The 24,117-nt window shown below is 42.7% G+C and overlaps 1 protein-coding gene across 3 annotated transcripts; it reads left to right on the top strand.

Moving 5' to 3' along the window:
• The first annotated feature begins 1,377 nt into the window (after positions 1 to 1,377).
• larp4b (La ribonucleoprotein 4B) lies at positions 1,378 to 18,692 on the top strand. Of its 3 annotated transcripts, none has more exons than XM_053487859.1 (17): positions 1,378 to 1,833; positions 4,345 to 4,484; positions 8,004 to 8,148; positions 9,401 to 9,556; positions 9,649 to 9,730; positions 10,478 to 10,614; positions 10,706 to 10,809; positions 10,893 to 11,003; positions 11,105 to 11,158; positions 11,261 to 11,470; positions 13,420 to 13,526; positions 13,620 to 13,871; positions 13,990 to 14,035; positions 14,123 to 14,305; positions 16,096 to 16,226; positions 16,565 to 16,673; positions 16,799 to 18,692. In XM_053487859.1, exons 2-17 carry the CDS (start codon positions 4,398 to 4,400, stop codon positions 17,039 to 17,041), a joined length of 2,157 nt encoding a protein of 718 aa, XP_053343834.1. In that variant the 5' UTR covers positions 1,378 to 1,833; positions 4,345 to 4,397; the 3' UTR covers positions 17,042 to 18,692. The 3 variants fall into 3 exon arrangements, with proteins under 3 accessions (XP_053343834.1, XP_053343833.1, XP_053343832.1); XM_053487858.1 differs by having other exon boundaries at positions 1,379 to 1,833; positions 9,389 to 9,556; XM_053487857.1 differs by lacking the exons at positions 1,378 to 1,833; positions 4,345 to 4,484 and adding an exon at positions 4,798 to 7,919 and having other exon boundaries at positions 9,389 to 9,556.
• The last annotated feature ends 5,425 nt before the right edge of the window (positions 18,693 to 24,117 follow it).

Below are 24,117 nucleotides of genomic sequence, written 5' to 3'. Positions count from 1 at the left end.
TCGTGTTCTTTGCACAATGACAATAAAATCTAATCTAATCAACTTATATATGCATACAATAGATACATCATGGTTGACACTGTTACTTAGTGGTTAGTACTGTTGCCTTTCACCTCCAGGGTCCGGTTTCGATTCTCGGCCAGGTTCGATTCATGCCTCTGTGTGCATGGAATTGGGATGTTCTCCCTGTGGTTGGTGAGTTATTTCCAGGTACTCTGGTTTTCTCCTACAGTTCAAAGACATGCAGATTAGGCTAATTGGTGTTCCCAAATTCCCCGTAGAGTTTGTGAGTGTGTGTACTGTATGTATGTGTGTGTCCTGCAACAGATTGGCACCCTGTTCAGGGTTTACCCCGCCTCATGCTCTAGGCTCAAGGCCCCCCACGACCCTGTATAGGATTAAGCATTATAGATGATGAGTAACATCATGGGTTTACTACTTAAGTTTTTTAAAATAAATTTTAAACACCAAAATGAGAAATCTATAGACAGTCTCAGATATACAGTAACCATTAAAATAGTATCTTTCTTGCAATATTGCATTATTTAATATTGCACTAAATAATTTTATTGAAAAACTCCCAAACTGATATTAGGTTATTTTACTCACATGAAACATAAAAGTTAAAGTACTACTTATAAGCTTTAAATATAAATAATATACAAATAAAACTACAATTAGTTTTATACTAAGCATTAAATATGATTAAATTGCATTTTTTAAAATCATGTGTAAAATTTGTCATTTACACAACCATACAAGTATGATATGAAGAGAAATGCTTAATATGACAGTCAAGTGCAGTAGAAAAGAGATATGAAATCAAATATGAAATCTACAAATATTAAATATACATATATTAAGCATTTCACTGTGAATTGTACTGTGTATGACTGTGTATGTGACAAATAAAATTTGAATTTAATTACAGTTATAATAAAATAAAATGTAAAATATAAATGAATAAAATTTAAATGGAAAAGAATAAACTGTATAAATTATACAGAATTATATACAAAATAATAAAATAAACAAATAAGGTATTAAAATATAAAAAGATATAACGTACTGTAGGTATGTATGACAGCAGCAGCATGAGGGAACTATTATAACTTATAAGAAAATTGCTTTTTAGTGGTATTCATCGTTATATTTATGTTTTAAAACAGATTCCACTTGTTACAAAAAATAAACTGTTTTATTGTTGAACAGAGAGGTTTATTATAAATTATAAAGTTAATGAGATTTGAGGCATGCAGTTGAAGCTCAGGGACACAGCTCAGGCCGCCATGTTGGGGAAAAAGATAATCCTTCGCGTTTTATTTTTGTCCTTTTTGGTCTCTGCTGGTATCCGTACAGCCGGCTGGCCAACGGCAGGAGTCTCGCGCGGCGTTGAGGCGGGATTTCACTGAGGGCCGAAGCTAATGCTAAAGCTAAAGTGAAAACACACAGCGGGAGGCGGAGGAGCTGCGCGCGCTGAGACTCGGGCTAAAACACACACCGGACGGAGGCACGCGCGCGGAAAATCGGAGAGAGAAAGAACTGTGTGTGTGTGTGTGTGAGAGAGAGAGAGAGAACTCGAGTTAGTCGCGGTGTACATTAAAGCAGCGCGCGAGCCGCAGTCCGTGAACACCAGTGCTGTGGCGATGCTAGGCTAGTTAGCGCGCGAGCTGTGCGCCAGGTGCTGGGGGGTTACAGATTACAGGACCCGGAGTGTCGGCCCGGGAGGAGCGCTGTGTGTCTGCGGCTGTGGGGCCGAGTGTCTGCGGGTGGTGTGTAAGAGAGAGAGCGGCGAGGAGCTCCGGCCTCGAGCAGCAGCGCTAACACACACAGGTGCGTCTGTCTGCCTCCAGCACTAACACACACACACACAGCTCTACCTGCGCCGGGGACACATTCCCTCCACCACACACTCACTTGTTAAACCAGCACCACACACACACACACAGCGCCTCGTCCTAATCCGATCACCCAGGAGCGGGTTATCATGCTATCACCACACCGTACAGCTACATCGTCGGGGCTAAAGTTAGCCAGCATGCTAACCAGCTGTTAGTCCGCTGTGGAACGTTTTAAACATTCCTTCATCATTAATCTCTGATTATGTGCTGATTATCTCACGAATATCTGATCCGGACGGAGTTTATCACCAAACTTTAGGCTCATTAGCTCTGGGTGCTAATTATTAGCTAGCTTCCTGTTAGCAAGGCGCAGTTAGTTTCGGTTTACTGAGAAACGTGTGTTTGTGTCTAAATAATAATGTTATATAACGCATCGTAGACACCAGAGAGTGCTTTGTTGTTCTTTGTTTGTTTATATTTACCAGTTTCTTATATTCCTCTGTGAGATTATAAACTGTTAAACCTATACAGTTCTGTAGTTATTATGCTGCAGAATGATCCTGACAGGTGTGTTCTCTGTGGGCTGGAGCTCAAAACTGGTTCAAATCTGCGAATAAATAAATGAATAAACAGAGATTAAAAGTAAAATAATTTTGCAGTTAGTGCTTCATGGCTTATTTTTCTGAAATACTTCATTTTAATACTGATTTTTATTTATTTGTATATATTATTATTATTATTATTATTACAGTGCAGACTTGGCCTGATGTTTTTAACCGTTTTTTCCCTAAACTAGGATCTTCGGTTAAATATCTGGATATTTTGTGCGTTAAAGCAACATGTGAATCACAAAGGCTTATCAGTGGAGTCCAGATAAAAAGAATTGTCTCGTCTATGTGTGTAGACCCCGGTCGCATGCCAAAACTTTTCTCAGGCCAGGCTGGGGCGGGGTAGGTGTTTGGGCGATCCTGCATAAGGTGAAACGGCTTAAGGCGGAATAGGTGTGAAGCTGTGGTCCAATGTCACCTGTCTCTGTCACGTGAGCTTCGTCTTAGACTGATGTTGCCAGCTGTGTCTTTATGATTTGCTGCATCACAGTTAGGTTGTACGCACGCGCACACATGCACACAGAGGCAATCTTTCACATACACTAGCTCACAGATTGGCTGTGATTGACAGGTGAGAGACAGTCCTCCCACCCAGTGAGCACATGACACGATCCATGCTCAAGAACCCCAATAGATCAGAAGTGCACTCTCAGGAGTGTTTGCGACAGGTTCTTGTTAATATTGTGGAGCGTTAAGTAAGTGTGATGTGAGTGAAGACATAAACACAGCAGTGAGCTGTTCTGTTCTGTCACACTGTGATCATGGCTTTCCCTCCTCTACTGCACCTGATCGATCTGATCCTGGTGATGCTCATTATCTCGCTTATGTGTGTGCAGAGAGAGAGAGAGAGCTGTGCAGTGATTCTGCCTGATCGTCAGCATGAGTAAAATGAACGTCTCAACTTTTTAAACAGTTAACTTTTTCTTGAGGTAGTTATTTGGGAGAAAATGGTATATGTAGTGTGTGTATATATGTGTTTTGCACTACGACCTGCTAGACTTGTACACACATACTGCTGCTATGCAGAAGATGGTCGTTTTTTTTTTTTATCATCTTAAGCAACAATGTGGATCCCTGAAACCACCAGGGCTGGGAATGACCAGGGACCTTACCTGATACCATACAATTATAATACCCAGGTGTTGATTTTATTTATATTGCAATTCTGTAAGTATCACGACTTATAAGTAAGTAAATAATTTGCTTCTGCTTCGAAGGATGCTGTGCTGCCAATGTGTGAATAGAGAGGAGCACCATGAATAGGATTAAAAAGGAACTGCAACATTTTATTGCCTCAAATGTAAAGAATAAAATTGAATTCTTATCTGAATGGAATCATGAAATGTAATTGACTCGATTTTTACTTCCAACTCTTGAAACCACACCCTGTAACACAGCACTGTTAATCTGTTAATGATTACATTTTATATGTATGATGTCCCGTCATTTTATTCATATATTTTAATGTATCGTTTACGTTTAATGTTGGGAAGAGTTACTGTTGTCACTGACGTTATAGTAGCTGTAAATAAACTCCTCTGTCCTGAAGATCACGGTTACAGCTTTACCTCCGCCTGGTACTGAAGACTCCTTCCATAAATGCCTCATAAGCACACTTCTCCCTATAGAAACATCACCACATAAACAATTTCACTTTTTTTTTGTTCTGTTTATTATGAGCGTTTGCCCCACACAATCCTCTGAACGTGCCGTTAGCATAGAAACACTATAGACGATATACAAGTTTATCAGAGTGAGCACATGCATATAAACCTGCACTACTGCTGCAGCTGTTATAGAGAATTGATCATCACCTTTTAAGCAATCAGCAGCTTGATGTGATGAGTCTGATGTGTTTTATCAGGGTGTTTATTTTGTGTGTTTCTCTCCCATAGCCTCCGTGGTGAAGTTGAGCGCTCTGAGTAAAGAGCCAGACGCTGGACGGCTCATGACTTCAGACCAGGAAGGAAAAGATCTAGCTGAGCCAGAGGAGCAGCAGGAGCAGGAAGTGAGGAAGAAAGAGATTCCTCGTGTGGTAAAGATTTTTTTTTTGTGTGTGTGTGATGTTTAAACTGGTCACTTTTTTTCACTCTCTTGTGTAATATTTTGGTGCTGATTTTATCCTGCATATAAAATGAGTCAGTGTGTAATGCTGGGTTTTAGAGCAGAGACTTAGCCCATACATCTCATCTCCTCTCACGCCGGCGGGATTAGGGGTTTGTGTTTGATTGACAGCTCCATGTGAGACGCCGGGACAAATTTAAATGAGCTATTTTAAGTGTGGGGAGGGGGGCTCGAGCGCCATGTTGTACCTCACTTTCTTTCTCTCTCGGTCAACCACGTTGAGAGCAGCCGGTTGAGGTTCGTCTGCTGGAAGGAGTTTTGTTTTTAAGTCTTTAAAATGGGCTGTTGTTTTAGTAAAGAGCTCAACTTTAATCCGGTCGGCGAGCGAACCAGCCTTCTCCAGACGCCTGTTAGTGAACACTGCTCAGATCAGGAAGCTAAACAGTACTCCACTGTGAGCAGACAGGCAAGTCCTGAGTGCGGTCAGACCAACAGAGCGGTGGACGCCTCCTCCTGCAACCTCTCAGCGAGTCTCCGTTCCATTGATAAGAGAAGCAGCAGCGTGCAGGACAGAGCAGCGTTGTGGGACAAGCCTCGGGACGAGCCTCGGGACGACTCTCGTGGTAAACCCCCGCGGGGCGTTTCTAAAAATTCCGACGTCCAGGCTCGGACAGGGACGGCGGTATTGAGCACTGTGAAACGGAGAATAGCGGAAAACGCACTAAAACGAGCCAACTGGTTTTGTGACATCGATATGTCTCGCCATGCAGATCCAACAGGGTTTAAAGCCAGGTGTGAGAACACAGCTGCTTCAGACACGCACGGAGCGAACGGGCCTCACGTCAGTGCCACGTGTCCTTTAGACAACATCCATGCAGAGGTCTCACTCCAGGAGCCTGCAGACAGCCGTGTCACTCAGAAAGCAAAGGTTTTCTTCACAGCCAGAAATGATGATTATCTCGATTCAGCCGAGAAAAGATTAGATTTCCTGACATCTGAGCGCAGCATGAACACCAGGACCCAAAGCTTCTACAGCATTTGTTCGATTGATGCTGATGACCTCGAGGGTGAGCGGGAACCCTCAGCCACGGAACATCGTCCCGTGCTCGATCATACAGGTGTGTTAAATAATACAGAAGCGCAGGTCTTTATCAACACCTCACTGAGTCCAGCCGCTTTAGAAACTGTAAACATGACAAAAGAAGATAGTGAGAAGGTGTCTGAGGATCTCAAAGCAGCTCACGTGCTCCCTGACGTCATCGGGACGTTTTGTGACGTAGGCCCAACTGAAAGCATAGCATCAGATAAACATGTGTCTGTTCCTTCTGAGGATGGCGTCATGGAGAAACATGAAAACATGACTGGTTTACACAAAACTGTGGATGAAATCATTCCCGATCTGTTGGAGAGGAAAAGTGAGTCAACGGTGGATCGTCGAGACATGGAGCATTGGTGTCAGGCACGTGTTCACACAGACGCAGAGTTAATTAACGTTGTCAGAGGAGAGGTGACAGAACCAGAAACGTCACAGCAGGAGAGCGGAAGAGTCTCGTCAGAGTCAAGAAGTTTGGATAACAAGGAGAACATTTTAATTGGTAGAGAACCCAATCCCAGCAGAACATGGCATGAACTCGCACCATGCTCTTGTTTAAAACCTCATCAGGGATCTTTATGTCCTGAAAACACCAGCGTGGCTCAGGTTATTGAGAATCCACCTCCTTCTGTAGTTACTTCATTATTAGAAAGTGACCTCAAGAGCCGAGGGGTTTTTACAGAGACCAGCTTCCAAGATATTCACCTGTTCCCCACAGCAACAGAACCGGAAGCTGGTCCCCAGTTAAGCTCACCTCAGAGCTTCAGCTCCTTCACCTCAGATATCTCAGGAAGAAACGATGACACACTCCAGCTGGGGATGTTTCAGACAGGGTTAGTCGATCATCTTGGGTTTGATGATGCACATTCTTTGCTGAGAGAAATTAACCTCGGCACAGAGGACGCAACCCATACTGTTTCGTTCCCAGAGCCATCAGACGGAGCTCCGGGATCCGTGATTACTGACGAGCACGTAGATACGTGCAAGGATCCTGTGCATATAAACCCCAATGCTGATTACGAAGATCTTCTTAAAGCCAATCAATGTTTACTGAAGGAGTTCAGTGAGAACGTTACAAGTCTAAGACGGATGGAGCAGGAGATCTCACCATCTCCTCTTCACCACACCACTTCGTCTGATGCCGACTCCTCTGTTCACATCAGTCTTCTGAGCAATTCAATACAAAACCCTGAAGATCTCAAAGTCTGTGAAAAACAGATGTTTCCAGCTGCAACCCAGGAAGAAGACAGATGTTGCCTGAAAGGGAACGCGACCCTGGTTAAGGAGGAATGCTTTAATCAGCACGACCTGGAAGGAGCTGATCAAATCTCATTAAGTGTCAGTCGTGTTAAATCTCCTGAAATGGAAGTGCAGGAGTCCAAGCCCACGGATTCTGACCTTTCTCCTGGCAGAAATAACGATGAGCAAGTAATCCATTTATTTCTGGAGAGCGGCGGTGACGATCCAGCCCTGTCTCTCCACTCGCCTCGTCACACCGAGACGCCAGACGCCTTCGAGAGCACCACGTTGTCTAAAAACAGTACGCAGTGTGAGAATGCTCACGTTCCAACACACGGTCTCTTGGGGAACGCTGACATGCAAAGCTTCTCTGATCCGTCCAATCAGGACCCGGAGGGAGATTTGCAGCACGTGCAGATGATCAGCTCTGCAGAGCAGCAGGTGGTGGAGTTTGACTACAGAGCTCCTCTTGGGAGAACCATAAGACCAGTTTTTAAAATTGGAGAACCAGAAAACTGTTCAGGAGAACCTGATAGCTCTGACGAAGGTGTGGAGCGCTTTGTGACGAGCAGACTTCAAGGATATCAGCTTAATGGGTTGCACGTTTCAGGTCCTAGTCGTGATTTCGGAACGGATGGGATGTGCCCTGTTCTTAATTTCAGTGCCAATAACAAGGCGATTGCTTTCCCTGTCGAACCCGACCAGGTGGACCTTTATGCCAGCTTGCCCTCATATGAGATTCACTTTCTCGGCCCAGACCAAGTCACTGTGGAAAATCCAGCAAGTCTGACCTCCACCAACGATTCAGAAAGAGAACGAGGTGTATTAAACATGGTTTCTGAGCTACTCGGTAAATCAGAGGCGAATGAGGAAGGAGACGGCGGTCACTTCCTGTCTGTGTGGGCGGGAGAGCCCGAGCTGGAGTCGGCGTGGCAGTATCGTGTCTCTGAGGGACAGGGGGAGGGTAAACCCGATTCGGCTCTCGACTCGGAACGTGTTCAGGCGTTCGCGGCGGCGTACCCGTACAGCCTGTTAGTTTCTGACGGGGCGTGTGTGTGGGACTGGCAGCACGCTGTAAGTCTACGCCAATGTCGTGTGGCTTCATCACTAATCTGATGTGTGACACGTCTCTGATTTACGTCTTCTTTATCCCTTCAGGAATCCACCAAGGTCTCGGACCTCAATCCGAACGCAAAAGCATGGGCAAGTTATCTTCCTAGCCAGGAGGCATCTGGACCGGCTTTCACACACCATCTCCAGTCATGGGTCGACTCCAGTGATGGAAGAAACCCTGGATCACGAGGTAAACCTTCACACAGCTCGTGGTTTTGTTTAGTCACAGCTTTAAACAAATACAGTTTAGAAACTCTTTGTCTATTTTCCTTAAATAATCTGTTACAAAATTTTCCTCCTAGTCACACAACAATATCAAACATTTAATTAAATCCTTTATCAATCCTATATTTCATTCTTTGTGTGTGTGTCTGGCAAACCCGTGTAAGTCATTTAACAGAGGTTTATAATCTTATTACAGAAGTTTTATCTGTAGAAGAGGAAGTCTTTGTCTAGATTAAACATCAAGTTAAAGAAGAAACAATATACTATAACCAATATAGATTTGGGGCGGGGGGGAGGGGGGGTTGAATGTAAACATTTACATTTATAATAGATATGATCCGGTCGATCACTCAGTGATCAAAATCATCTGGCTTTCAGTTTGATTGGCCGGGACTTTATCAGCATTAGATATAAACCATTCTGTACCGAAAGCTTCTGAGTGACTCGTTTCTTTCTGAACTATTGACACACATTCATCCCGTGTGTAGCAGTGAATTATTTGCTAAGTTTGTTTTGAAATAATAATAATAATGATGGTGGGTGACAGAGATACGCACTGCTCATTGACAATCTAGTTTTCTGTTTAATTTCATTTAATATTAAATGTTAAACTCTTGTATTTAAAGTTAGTTTGTGGTGTTTACATGCTGCACTTGGTTTAAGTAAGAAAACTAATGTTATTAGGATCGTGCTACATTTTTAATTACTCAGTATTTTTCAAATTTTTAATTAAATGTTTAAAAGTGTAAGAAATGTCTAGGAAAAATATAATGTCGAATCGAGATGTTTATAAAATCATGATACTTATAAAATAAAATTGCATCTGGAAGTGACTGGTGGAAGTGGTCTCTGATAAACATCCTATGGGTCGATGGGTTTATCACAGGAATGCACAGGGCTGGCGTTATAAATAATAAATAACTATTCCATAAATCCAGGTGATGGTGGGTGATTTATTTAGACTGGGAATTCTTCAGTTATAACGCTGCACTAGCCAGTGACCTTCAGTGCAGTGTATGAGATCTGTTTTGGGCATGTCCCTGAAGTTTATACCTTAAAATTATTAAAGTGGTACCTGGCTGTGAAAAGTTTTAAACCCTGTTTATACTTTAATTTCAGAATATAAACTTCACACTGGAGCTTATAAGACATTTATTACACACACAGTCAGTTTAAATTACATCTCCGGATCTTTTTGTCTGAAGATGTTGTTGCAGGTTACGCGTCCAGTGATAGTGGTGAGAAATGGAATGAAGACACACAAATACCCGTCTCAGTAGGCCCGCCTTCAGCAGAACCACCGGAACCCACCGACATGGACACGGTAGACCGTCAGTTACCTGGTGTCTCACAGCAGGACACCGAAATTAAGGGTACAGTCACTACACACCGGAGTGAAACACACCACTGTTTGTGTTTGGAGTATCCATGGATAACATTGGTGTGCGTGTGTGTGTATGTGTAGGAATTGATGCCTCAGATTCCTCCAAGCAGCTTGAAGATCTCAGAGAACAGCTGAAGGCTACATTGGAGTTTTGCCTCTCCAGGTAATGTCTGTCTGTCTGTGTGTGTGTGTGTGTGTGTGTGTGTGTGGTGTTCCTGGGTGTAACCTTTACTCTGAACCTTCTTGTCTCTGATTAGGTTCACATACTTTGGGAGGAGGAACAATGTGTAACTGTGTAATGGATTACTGGCATTAGCGCAATGTTTAAAGGATTACTCGCTGCGTAACGTCATGTTTGTATAGCGAGAGATTTTTCTGAATGAATTCTGTAAAGTCAGCTCCAGAAGTATTGGCACCCTTGGTAAAGATTGACATGAGCGTTCTGCACTGAGGAGCGCTCTCAGGTTTCTCGCTCTATATCCTCCCCATCCTTACAGGAGAAAGATCTGTGCTGGTGTGTCGGCAGACATGATGGTCTACACGCCGGGGTGCCAAGTTTAAATTTCGCTCCCGTTTTCAGTGAGAGATTAAATTCGTTTAGCATCCCCCCCCCATAACTTCTTGACCAAAGGTCTCCATATTTCTGGAGCTGACCGTAAGTCACCTTAATGAGGTTACTGTTCCTGTTTCTCTAAAGTGTTCTTTGTAGAGATTTTAACTGGATCGAGTGGATTGAATACTTCATCACTTTGCTTATAATAAAATAATAAGCTGCTGCTGCAGGTGTGGGTGTAGATTCCTGATGGTGTAGGAGGTTCTTATACAATATAAGGCTTTGTAAAGAGAGTCTGTTCAAAGATGCTGAAGGTACAGCTTAGTTTGTTTATTTATTTTTCCCCTAATCTTTTAGAGAGAATCTGGCCAACGACATGTACCTCATCTCTCAGATGGACAGCGATCAGTACGTGCCCATCGTGACCGTAGCTAATCTCGATCAGATCAAGAAGCTCAGCACGGATATCGATCTTATCGCAGACATATTAAAGAGTATGTTGTTTCCTAGTTATTATGATTGATCATTTCTCTAATTTACAGGATTAACCTGGGATTTATACAGTTTTTCTTAATCATTTCACAGCACTTCCTCTTGTGCAAGTGGATAAATGTGGTGAGAAAGTGCGACCGAATCAGAACCGCTGCATCGTTATCCTCAGAGAGGTGCCTGAAGCCACCCCTGTTGAGGTACACGTTGTCGTCTGAGTGCCTGCATGTGGAAAATAATCCGTGCTCATGGCGTGTAACGATTGTTTTTTTTTTTTTTTAAGGAAGTGGAAGCGCTCTTTAAGAGCGACAAATTGCCCAAGTTTGTCCAGTGTGAGTTCGCCTACAACGACAACTGGTTCATCACATTCGAATCAGAGGCGGACGCACAGCTGGTATACCCTACTCTTATTTAGTCCCATCATTATTCCTGTAATAAACTATTGTTTATTCTGGCGTGATTGTGTAATAAATGTTTGCTTTGTTGTCTGTTCAGGCATATCAGTATCTCAGAGAGGAAGTGAAGATGTTTCAAGGAAAGCCTATAAAGGTAATCCTCACCACAGTAAGCCTTTTGTTTCTTTATTGGTGATTTTATTGTCTTTAAAAAGGAAATAATTATGTCTTTATTGTGATTATAAACCGATTCTAGGCCAGGATTAAGGCCAAATCCATCGCAGTCAACACGTTTGTGCCAAAGAACGGATACAGGCCCGTGGACCCGTCCTCGAACCTGCAGCAGCGCTATACCTCGTACTACATCCCGCCCGCGTTTGGGGCGCAGCAGCAGTTCTCTCCGTTCTACAGACTGGTCACTCATCAGGGCTGGTCCACCACACAAGGGTACTTGGATCCCAGTTTGGTTAGTATGAGACTCTAAACTCCCTCACACACACACACACACACACACACACAAACACACACACACACTCTTGCATGTTCACCTGTTTATACACAATTTTTTCCACAAGTTCCACAACATTAAGCGTGACTGTGAACGGATTAAACAGAACAAAGCATAGGCTGTTAATAATAAACAATCTACAGTCGTGGCCAAAAGTTTTGAGAATGACACAAATATTAGTTTTCACAAAGTTTGCTGCTAAACTGCTTTCAGATCTTTGTTTCAGTTGTTTCTGTGATGTACTGAAATATAATTACGAGCACTTCATACGTTTCAAAGGCTTTTATCGACAATTACATGACATTTATGTAAAGAGTCAGTATTTGCAGTGTTGGCCCTTCTTTTTCAGGACCTCTGCAATTCTACTGGGCTCAATCAACTTCTGGGCCAAATCCTGACTGATAGCAACCCATTCTTCCATAATCACTTCTTGGAGTTTGTCAGAATTAGTGGGTTTTTGTTTGTCCACCCACCTCTTGAGGATTGACCACATATTCTCAATGGGACTAAGATCTGGGGAGTTTCCAGGCCATGGACCCAAAATTTCAACGATTTGGGCCCCGAGCCACTTGGTTATCACTTTTGCCTTATTGCACGGTGCTCCATCGTGCTGGAAAATGCATTGTTCAAACTGTTGTTGGGTTGTTGGAAGAAGTTGCTGTTGGAGGGGGTTTTGGTACCATTCTTTATTCATGGCTGTGTTTTTGGGCAAAATTGTGAGTGAGCCCACTCCCTTGGATGAGAAGGAACCCCACACATGAATGGTCTCAGGATGCTTTACTGTTGGCATGACACAGGACTGATGGTAGCGCTCACCTTTTCTTCTCCGGAAAAGCCTTTTTTCCAGATGCCCCAAACAATTGGAAAGAGGCTTCATCTAAGAAAATGACTTTGCCCCAGTCCTCAGCGGTCCATTCACCAGACTTTCTGCAGAAGATCAATCTGGTTTTTTTGGGAAGAAGTGGCTTCTTTGCTGCCCTTCTTGACACCAGGCCATCTTCTGAAAGTCTTCGCTTCACTGTGCGTGCAGATGCGCTCACACCTACCTGCTGCCATTCCTGAGCGAGCTCTGCACTGGTGGCACTCCGATCACGCAGCTGAATCCTCTTTAGGAGACGATCCTGGCGCTTGCTGGACTTTCTTAGACGCCCTGAAGCCTTCTTAACAAGAATTGAACCTCTTTCCTTGAAGTTCTTGATGATCCTATTAATTGTTTATTTAGGTGCAATCTTAGTAGCTACAATATCTTTGCCTGTGAAGCCAGTTTTATGCATCGCAATGATGGCTGCACATGTTTCTTTGCAGGTCACCATGGTTAACAATGGAAGAACAATGATTTCAAGCATCACCCTCCTTTTAACATGTCAAGTGCCATTCTAACCCAATCAGCCTGACATAATGATCTCCAGCCTTGTGCTCGTCAACATTCTCACCTGAGTTAACAAGACGATTACTGAAATGATCTCAGCAGGTCCTTTAATGACAGCAATGAAATGCAGTGGAAATGTTTTTTTGGGATTAAGTTAATTTACATGGCAAAGAAGGACTCTGCAATTCATCTGATCACTCTTCATAACATTCTGGAGTAATATGCAAATTGATATTATAAAAACATAAGCAGCAACTTTTGCAATTTCCAATATTTATGTAATTCTCAATTTTTGGCCACGACTGTACATCCTGGTGAAGTGTAAGTCATGATGCTTTGTGTCACGCCACATTGTTACCACCCTAAAGTTGATTTGTTTTCTATAAAACAAATCAATGCCCAAATGTTTTATCCGTTACTTATATGTGTTACTGTTATAGGATTTGTTTTGCCACTGTAGCACTTCATTTATCCCACATGAGAATGTTAATTTGCGAGCCGGCTAATCAGTATTGTAATCATTTCCTCTGTCCATTAGGTAACTCCATTTACTAATCCTGCCTTCATTAACGGCTTCGCTGGATCTCCCACTTTTAAATCGGCCACTGCACCTTTATCCTCCAGACCGTTCCAGCCGAGGAACCGGTAACGTGCTTTTCCTTCACGATTAAAGTGTGTTTCTTTTCTTTTCTTTATCCTTATTGTTAACATTTGTTTGTGTGCTTATTTTAATTCTAGGAACCACAATAAGAGCCACATACGACCCTCCGTGCCAGCTGTAGAACGAGGAACTGCATTGTTGGAGAACCCTGGTTCCTTCTCCAACTCCACAGAGCGCATTCCTAATGGGATCCGTGTACCACACACACATCAGCCGGGGAGCCGGCCGAGATTATCTAGCGCCCCGAGTTACCCTCGCAGGGAGCAGATCGGGAGCGGACGTATGGAGATGAACGGAGCCGATTACTCGCCCGTCATGGGGAGGGGGAGGTAGTACACCACACCACACGCGCTGCTGCGCAGTCCGTCATCTGTTCAATGCCGTTGGTTTAGACACTCTAACCGTAGCTAATAAACACATGTGGATGACGTGTTGTCTGATTTTCAGGAAAAATGGCTATGGCTACAAGAAAAGGAGGGATGAAAAGTTTACAGTAAGTCTATCTCGTTGATAAAGATCTGACTGTGTCGCTGTGTGCGGCTCCAGCTGTATTTATTATTTTATGATGTTGGATTTACAGAAAGCGTCCACACAGTCGCCCCCTCCAGCCCAGGACCGCGCTCCGTCTCCGAGTTTCGAGCTGGGGCTGTCGAGTTTCCCTCCCCTGCCCGGTGCTGCGCGAAACCTCCAACCTGAAGTGAAAACTGAGAACAGCATGGAGAACCGTCTGTCTGACATCGTGACCGGAGCGACTAAAGACAAGGTACCGAGTCGTCTCTGTTCACTTTAGAGCAGGAGTGATATATTTTGGTCAGATCAGTTGTGCATGTGTTCACATCTGCAGTGCAGCTTAAAAGTCAGTTACATACAGTTCATGAGTTATGTGTATGAGTTCCAGGATCCTCAGACACACCTGATAAACACTAAACTGGGTCAAGCTGTCGAACGTTAGTGTTTCTCAGGCGTGTTGAAAGCGGAGAAAATTTGACTTGTTTAGCTGGGAATCGCTCACATCGGAACAGAGTTCAGAATAGAGAAGTGTTGCATCTTAACCTCAGGACTGATTAATTTGTTCAAATTGACCTTCCTGCTGCTTTAAGCACTGAAACCTTAATGAGACAAAAGGTAATTTACATAAATATTTTATACACAGGCCAATTTAGAGCACCAACTTAGAGAAAGTCGAACGTAATTTGTGAAGATGTAAAAATAATAATAAAGTCCAGTAAAACCCAATATTAAAGTTTTAACTTAATCTAATTAGAGTTCATAATGAAATTGTGAAACAATAGAGTGTAATGGATATAAAGTACACGAACACCTTAAGTGCCTGCTGTGTGTGTGTGTGTTTATATCTAACCTCCTCTGGGAGCTGACTCTGGTGTGTTCAGGTTTTACTCCGGTTTACAGTGAATGAAGTGTTCGTGTCGCATAAGGACGGGTGTAGTGTCCGAACTGTGTCCTCAAGATTTTTGTGATCAATCATGTGACTAAATTGTTTTAAGGTGAACATCTGGCACAAGGTGAACCCAGAACCTAGGTGGTTTAATGGTATTGCTGATCAGTGTGTGTGTGTGTGTGTGTGCGCACTCGCGCATGAGTGTGATTAGCTTAGTTGAGCCTTCCATTGGATAATTACTGCAGTGATCAATATGGTTTAGCTGCAACAAGTTATTTACCCCTAATTGATGAGGAGCATCTCATTTCTTACACAGCCAGATTAAAACACAGGCAAAAATTTTACATCCTCAATGAATGCACACTGAATGGGTGATTCAGTGAAATCAAATTGTAAAAACACAACAGTACGACTCATGGCTATGTTTAGTAGTAAAAGTAAAAGCGTTTCAACATGCACGCAGTGATGAGAACTCTCAGGATTAGGACTAAAGTGGTTTTCTTAAGGCTACACAGCTGTTATCAGTGAGCCTAATTGGGCTCTTCAGTTTGTTAGGGAGAATAAAGACTGGACTTTGGAGTGATGAAAAAAGGTCATGTGACCTGATGAGTCCTGATTGAGTCCCTATTCCAGAGTGATGGGCGTGTCAGGGTGAGAAGGGAAGGACATGAAGCGATGCTCCCATCATGCATAGTGTCCACTGTACAAGCCTCTGGAGACAGTGTTATGATCTGGGGTTGATCAGTTACTCAGGTCTAGACTCAGTAACGTTATGGGGCAATAAAATGAAGTCAGCTGACCACCTGAATGTACTGAACCACCAGAGGATCACATCTGATGAGTGAGAGACGTCTGTGTGGAAACGCCTTGTTAATGAGCAGCAGCTTGAGTTATTACTCTGTACCTCTGTGGTGAGCAGAAAAGCGTATCAGGTTGCTAAACACCTCAATCCATGATGAGCTCCAGCACCAGAAGGTTCCACTCCTGTCAGCCAAGGAATGGATCTGAGACACATTCTCTCTTAATTTGTGTATATATATATATATATATATATATATATATATATATATATAAAATATACACAACTGTCCAGATGTTGAGTTTATTGTTGCTCTCAGTGCCATAGTAATTTCACAGAGGTTCTTCTGTCTCAGCCTGTGAATAAGGACGCAGTGAGCAGCCGTGTGACTTCAGGAACCCACAGAGAACCGACACAGACAGTTGGTCCTGCTCCCCAGCCTGTAGTGGAACAGCAGAACCCGCTGTCTCCCGTCTCCAAACTGAGGTACATTATGAGGCTTATTAATTCTAGCTGTGATCCGCATCCAGTCTAATAGTAATGAAATAATTACAGGTTAATTAACGGCTTGTAATTAAATCAGAAGATAATCAAATTAATTCTGTTCCTCAGAGTCTTTGATTTCTGAGCCCGTTATAACAGTGTGTTTTTTGTAGCAGCCGTTACATCGTGATCGTACAGCATGTTCAGTAACATGTAGTGGTTTATGATCTCGTTGGTGTTTTAGTACTGATAAATAAAACCTGAAAGTAACTTTAGTGTTTATTACAGTGTAGTCTGTTCTTTCTCCATGATTTTTCTTTATGTCCAATTTAAACTCGTAGCTCAGTGAAGTCACAGGAAGGGAAGCTAAAGGAGACGAGCTCATCCGCAGAGACGCCCTCAGCGTCTGATCCTAAAAGTCCCACTCCGGCCCAGATTACTCAGACTACAGTAAGTGTGACTGTCGTGATAAACACCCTAGGTGAGTCTATGAGCTTTGTGTCTTCATGTTGGTTTGTACGTGTGTGTGTGTGTGTGTGTGTGTGTGTGTGTGTGTGTGTGTGTGTGTCTTTCAGGAGCCCCGCAAGCCAAGTTACGCCGAGATATGTCAGAGGATACGCGAGGCACCGACGCAGCAGCCTCCAGTTGAGTCCAAACCCACCACCGCACCTCCTGCCACAGAAGAACCCACCTCACTCGATCCCGTAGAACCCAGATGCAGAGAAACCCGCCCCGTGCCTACTAAACCTGCGCCTCAGCGAGCCCGAGAGGCCTGGAAGTGTCACCCTGGAGCCGGAGACACAGCGGCTGAGTCCTGAGGGAGCAAACGCTCTCCGGGTCGGGTCTGCTCGGCCCCGCCCGGCTGCACATGCACACAGCGAACACTGGAATCAGGGCCTGTAGACGACAGGGGTGCATAAGGGTTCTCTTGACTTTTACTCCGTCTCTATTTATCACACCTTTATTTTTCTTGGTGAGCTGTGGGGGTGTTGGAGGGCGGTGCGGTAAATTCATCTGCACTGTCACACAGATGAAGTTTTTTTTTTTCTCTCTCTTTTTTGGACAGAGGTCAGAGGTTTTTGTTGAAGACTGAAGTAGTGCTGGTAGCAAGTACAGACTGAGAATAGAGTGGAACTGAATTTCCAGATGGTTTCCTTTGATCTTTTTTTCCCTTTACATTAAAAAAAAAAATCAGAATGTATATAATTTTGTAACTCCAGTGTACTGGCACTAACACACTGGTCTGATTCTGTTTCTCTTTTCTACACCAGGCCGATCACTCGTACCTGTGACGCCGGTCTGATTCAGTCTGATTTGTGTTTAGTTTTTATGTAATGCGTTGCCACTGGAGTAGAGTTCTGAGCTCTGATAAAATTGTTTTTGTTTTTTTAAACCAGCACAAACATAATGATCCTTTTTTTCTTTTCTTTTTCTTTTAAACATTTGTACTTGTGTGGTAAAATAGCTGGTGTAACTGTTACCTTGTCCCGTGTGCATGCCTTTTTATGTCTGATTTATTTTCCTTTCTCTATTCTCTTCCTTTTTTTTAAGACTTTTAATAGTTCTTCCCTTTCCCATGTTGCTTTAGAGGTTTCTGAGACCTCCATAAGGACATGTGATCACAACAAGACAGGAAATAAACTGGTTCAGACTTGGCTCGTCTCTCCTGATTCTCACATCCTGTTCTGTATGTCCGATACACATCAGGACCCGCTGTGGAGAGTCCTCTCTGAATCGTCCTCTGCTCCCTCAGCCTGCCGCAGCCCTGTGGACCGTGTATCACGTATCCCTCACATCTCTTCCTGACGCTCCTCTCTCAGTCACATGTTCCATTGGTTCTCGGATCCTGATGGATGTTTTTTGTTGTTTTTGTGTTTTTGGCAGAGAACCCGATCCCGTGTCTTCACCTCCCCGCCATGTGGAGCTCATCACACTGTTCAGACTTTGTCCTTTTCTAAAACTACAGCTTCCTGTTTAATATCTAATGTTTAGTCCTTAATCCAGTCAATTCATCATTACCACAGACAGATAAAGGTCTGATCAGGACTTCAGCATGCTCAGAAACAGCATTATAATTTAACTTTGCTCCACAACTTGAAATTTTATTTTAAACTTGAAAAATGTCTCTGCCTTAACTTTTTTAGGAATTGTTTGCAGTTAATTTTGGATGTAAAAGGCTGATGGGGTCGAGGGGACGGTCCTCAGCCTGACCTACTGCGTTTCTGTAGCACAACACCCTTAGGGGTAAATTGGGTTTTGTTTCTTTTTTTTCTCCTTCTTTCTTTTTTAGTTCTTTTGTTTGATTTTTCTCTTCTTTTTTTGTAAAATGCTTCTGGTCAGAACTGTAATGTGTGCACTTGGAAATGTGTGTTCACTGTACAGATGTAAATAATTGGGGGAAAAAATTAAAATGGTACCATAAATTGGTTAAGAGCAAAATATTAAAATAAATGTGGATGATAAACTGGACCTATTGTTGTGTTCTCTTGTTTTTTATTGATTTATTTGTTAAATTAAATTAAATTTCATGGACGTACCGTACCATACCACTTTATTTCTAAAGCACTTTAAAACAACAACAAAGCTGACCAAAGTGCTGTACAAAAGTCAACAATCAGGCCATAAATAGCAGGGTTTTTTATAATAAAACGTTAAATTGATAAGTAAAAAATTTAAATTAAAATGATGGTAACAAGAAAAAGAAACAACTAAGAACATAGCGACACAATAACATACTACTACTAATAATAGTCATAATAAAAATAATGATAATCAAAAGAGAAACAAGATATAACACACAAAACACCTCAATAAAATGCTTTACACTGGTTTGAAGGCCAGAGAGTAAAAATTAGTTTTTAACCGTGATTTAAAAACAGCCACTGATGGAGCTTGTCGAATGAGTAAGGGTAACTCATTCCATAATTGAGGAGCAGCTACTGAAAAGGCACGATCACCTCGAAGTTTGCAACGGGTTTTTGGAATTTAAAGAAGCAGCTTGTCAGTGGACCTGAGAGAGCGAGATGGAACATATGGGTGCAACAATTCCACCAGATAGGCAAGACCTTTTAAACACTTAAATACAAATAAAAGAATTTTAAAACGGATCTGAAAGTACACTGGAAGCCAGTGAAGAGAAGCCAAGATTGGGGTAATATGCTCTCGTCTGCCTATACCAGTTAAAAAACGAGCCGTGGCATTTTGCACCAACTGTAAGCGCGCCGTAGTGGTGTGGCTGATCCCAAAGAACAAAGCATTGCAATAGTCAAGACGAGAGGTTATAAAAGCATGGACAACCGATTCCAGGTCCCGTCTTGACAATACAGGCTTAATCTTTGCTACTTGCCTCAAATGGGAAAAACAGGATTTTACCCCAGCATTCACTTGACTATCCATTTTTAGAGTAGGATCCATTTTAATACCCAAATTTGTAATCAAGGCTTTCTCAGATGGGGCCAAGGAGGCGAGGTCAAAGCGAGCAGATTTGCGGGAGCCATTTGGTCCAAACAACATAACTTCTGTCTTTTCCTCATTGACATTCAAGAAATTAAAAGCCAACCATCTTTTAACATGATAAAGTCCAGAAGAAGCTTGACAGAACATGCACCACGGTGCTTTAATGGGAGGTAAACCTGACAGTCATCTGCATAAAAATGTAAGATGTTATATTTCCGGAAAATAGCTCAGAGTGGGAGCAAATACAAGGAATATAAAAGTGGACCAAGAATGGAGCCCTGTGGTACCCCCCAAGGAAGGGCAGCAGAGTTGGAAGTGAAACTATCTATATTAACACAGAAGGTTCTATCAGAGAGGTAGGACCTAAACCACCGCAAGGCTGAGCCTGTAATGCCCACCCACTGTTCCAACCTAGATAAAAGAATCTCATGATCTATGGTGTCAAAAGCCGCTGGTAAATCTAGAAGCACAAGTAGTACAGAATCTCCAGAGTTGGTTGCTAAAAAAATGTCATTAAAAACTATTAAAAGAGCAGACTTAGTGCTATGGTGAGTTTTAAACCCAGACTGAAACACTTCCAAAATTGCCTGTTCATCAAGGAAGGGCTGCAGTTGCAAATTGACAATTTTTTCCAGAAGTTTGGCCAAAACTTGGCTTTTTTAGCAAGGGTTGTACCACAACATGTTTAAAATTTTTCGGCATCACACTAGAAATTAAACTGCTATTGATAATAGCAAGAATAAAAGGACCCAAAGTGGGGAAAACTTCCTTAAAGGGGTCATCCAGACACATTTTTCATTAAATGTTAATATAATCTTTAGGGTCCTAATGAAAAGTTTGTAATATATTTAATTAAAAGTTCTCAATGGTTGTGTAAAAAAAACTACTTTTAACTGGTAAAAACTAGCTCTGTTCTCAGCAACCTATTTCAGTGCATCTTCTTTTAAATGCTTATGACCTCTGCTGAGCCCGCCCCCCCAGTTCTGTGCAACAACAACAAAAGCGGAGAAGCTTACTGAGAGAGATACGGACGCGATGTGTTTACTGATGTGTTTACATGACTTCTTAATCTTCGACAGACATCGTTACATCGTTACAGACATCGTTGCATGGTCTCAGGAAGATCAGCCCTACAAAAGCTGTGGGTCCGGATAAGATCAATCCGAGAGTCCTGAAATCTTGTGCTCCCCAACTATGTGGTGTCCTCCAGTACCTCTTTAGCCTGAGCCTGTCTCTGCAAAAAGTCCCTGCACTGTGGAAAACATCATGCATTGTGCCGGTACCCAAAACACCACGTCCTTGTGCCCAGAACGATTTCAGGCCTGTTGCTTTGACATCGCACATTATGAAGGTGTTCGAGAGACTGATCCTGGATACACTACGTCCCCTGGTGAAGTCCTCTCTGGACCCTCTTCAGTTTGCCTATCAGCCGTTCATGGGAGTCGATGACGCCATAATACACCTGCTACATCGTACCTACTCTCACCTTGACCAGCCTAGGACCACAGTAAGGATGATGTTCTTTGACTTCTCCAGCGCCTTCAACACCATCCAACCGGCAGTACTGGGGGAGAAATTAATGAACATAAACATCGACACCCGCTTGGTTTCCTGGATCATGGACTATCTGACCTGCCGTCCCCAGTATGTCCGACTTCAGAACTGTGTGTCCGAGACTTTGATCTGCAGCACTGGAGCTCCACAGGGGACGGTACTGTCTCCTTTCCTTTTCACCCTATATACATCAGACTTTAGATATAACTCAGAGTCATGCCACCTGCAGAAGTTCTCTGACGACTCTGTGGTTGTTGGGTGTGTAAAGGAGGGTGACACCTCTGAGTACCAGTCTGTGGTGGATGACTTCGTTTCCTGGTGTGAGCGTAACCACCTACAACTAAACATCAGGAAAACAAAGGAGATGGTTGTAGACTTTAGGAGAAACAAGACCCCTGTGACTGCTATATCTGTAAAGGGAGAGACAGTGGACATGGTCTCTGAATACAAATATCTCGGAGTCCACCTGGACAACAAACTTGACTGGTCACTCAACACAATGGCACTCTACAAGAAAGGACAGAGTCGGTTGTATTTTCTTCGAAGGCTCAGGACTTTTAACGTCTGTAACACCATTCTGCGGATGTTCTATGAAACCGTTGTGACGAGTGTCATTTTTTATGCTGTGGTCTGTTGGGGTGGTAATATTAGGGTGTCTGATAAGAACAAACTGGACAAGTCAATTAAAAAGGCCGGATCGGTGCTAGGCATGGAGCTTGACTCTGTGGATGTAGTGGCAAAGAGGAGGATTCTATCCAAAGTACAATCCATTTTGAACAATCCTTCTCACCCGCTACACAGTGTCTTTGCTGAACAGAGGAGCAGTTTCAGCCAGAGACTGATTACTATCAAGTGTTCCACAGAGCGCCACAGAAGATCCTTTCTCCCAACAGCCATAAAAATTTACAACTCCTCCCTGTAACTCATACACACATGTATGTGGATTTTTTTCACTAACCGTTTCACAATAGGACATTATCACATACCATATTAAAAATACAACTACTGCAATACTACTTCCCGAGAAAATATGTAATACAAGATCTCACACAATAATACAATATTACATAAACAATACTAGGTTACTGTGCAATACTTACAAGTGGCCCTGAGTCATATTCTTATGGTACTTACTGTTTTAAGAGTTTTTTTTTTTTTTTTTTTTTTTTTTTAATTATTATTATTATTATTTATTACCTTTATTCTTTATTACCTTTCTTAGTTAACAACTGTGAGCACCTGTAACCGAGCATAAGCAATTTCCCTCTGGGATTAATAAAGTTATTTGAATCTTGAATCTTGAATCTTGTTATTAACCATCTAACGTAACAAAGGTAAGCATAATATAGTTTTCCGACTACGTACACAGTTTGCAACTAGACAATCACCCTAATGCATTGTTTATTATAAACGGGCGATTAGGGATTATATAGAGACGGATGTACATAGAGAAGAAGCCATAACCATGTTCTATAAGAGTGTAAGTTAACTGCAAAGATTCATAGAAAAAGGAATTAAACTCACCGAGCCTGGTGAAGATGAAGCAGGAACACGAAGCGTTAGTACAGATCCATTTTTCAGGAGCAGCTTCCTAGCGAAACCTGCTTTATATTGACCAGCAGTCTGGTGAAAAATTATTAGCGCAAACATGAACGCATTTAGGTAGATCTGCGGGGACGTTAGCTTTAAAAACTAAATTCAGCCACTGCGTCCTCAGTGGCTCAGATACCTAACCCTAGGTAGGTACCCTAGGTCACTAACCCTAGGTAGTGAATGACGACCGCTGTGTTCGCTATTACACCCAACAACTGTACACAACACTCGCTTAGGCGACATTTTGCTCCAGCGGCGAAAAACAATGGCCGACAGCTTCTTCTCACTCGGGGCGGGTCTTTGCTAAAACACCAGTGTCAATCAACTAGTGTAGGAGCGGCCTCTGTCGGTGTGGCGTCACAGTGACAGGCATTTGCGATTGGCCTGATTTCAGAAGGAGCATGTTATTGTAATAAATGAAAAGAAAACCACTGGGCGGCTCTTTATCATCGTAGAGTGGTTGTGTACGCACTCTCCTAACACACAGTTCAGTCCAAACAGCTTAAAAAAGTGCATGTAGGCCTGTATGACCCCTTTAAGAAAATTAGGAGGGGTAACATTAAAAGGAGAGCCAGATGGCTTACTACTGGACACCAGATCCTCTAAAAAAGAAAGGGAGACAGGCTCAAAATGCTCGAACACATTCATACAAGGTCTTAAAATTGGTGGGTCGCTAACAGATGGTGAAATAAGGGACCTGATGTGTATAACCTGATGTGTATGAAGAAATTCATCACAGGTTTCCATAGAAGCCTTCAGAGGGACAGGTTCCTGAGCATTAAGAACAAAGTTCAATGTGTTAAAAAGAACCAAGGGTCATAAGAGTTAGAAACAATAAGATCAGAAAAGATTTGTTCTAGCGGCTTACACGACTTTTTGATAATAACACCAGCTTCCTCTTAACATTTCCAAAGACACCTGTAACCTGTCCTTTTTCCAACTCCGTTCAGCTCTCCTGCATTCCCTTCTAACAGCACGGGTATCATCATTTAACCATGGCTCTGATCTAGCCTTAGATCGTCTGATTTTTAAGGGAGCTGCCGAATCCAATGTGATTTGACAGGCAGAATCAAACTGGAATATTAGCTCCTCAGTGCTGAGCGACGCTGAAGATTGTAAATCCCAATCACAAGTGAAAATCGCAGAGAAATGAGTGGCGGAGGTGGGATTAGAGACACGGTGGTGCCGAAACGAATCACAAGATTAAGCGGGTTGAGAGAAAGGTACAAAACCAAATAAAACAGGCATATGGTCTAAAAACACAGCATCCCCAATTTCCACATTAAGGACA

Source organism: Clarias gariepinus, chromosome 26 (assembly GCF_024256425.1).
Source record: "Clarias gariepinus isolate MV-2021 ecotype Netherlands chromosome 26, CGAR_prim_01v2, whole genome shotgun sequence".
NCBI lineage: Eukaryota > Metazoa > Chordata > Actinopteri > Siluriformes > Clariidae > Clarias > Clarias gariepinus.
The sequence above is the reverse complement of the archived record's forward strand: the minus strand, read 5'-3'. Positions and strand labels throughout refer to the sequence as shown.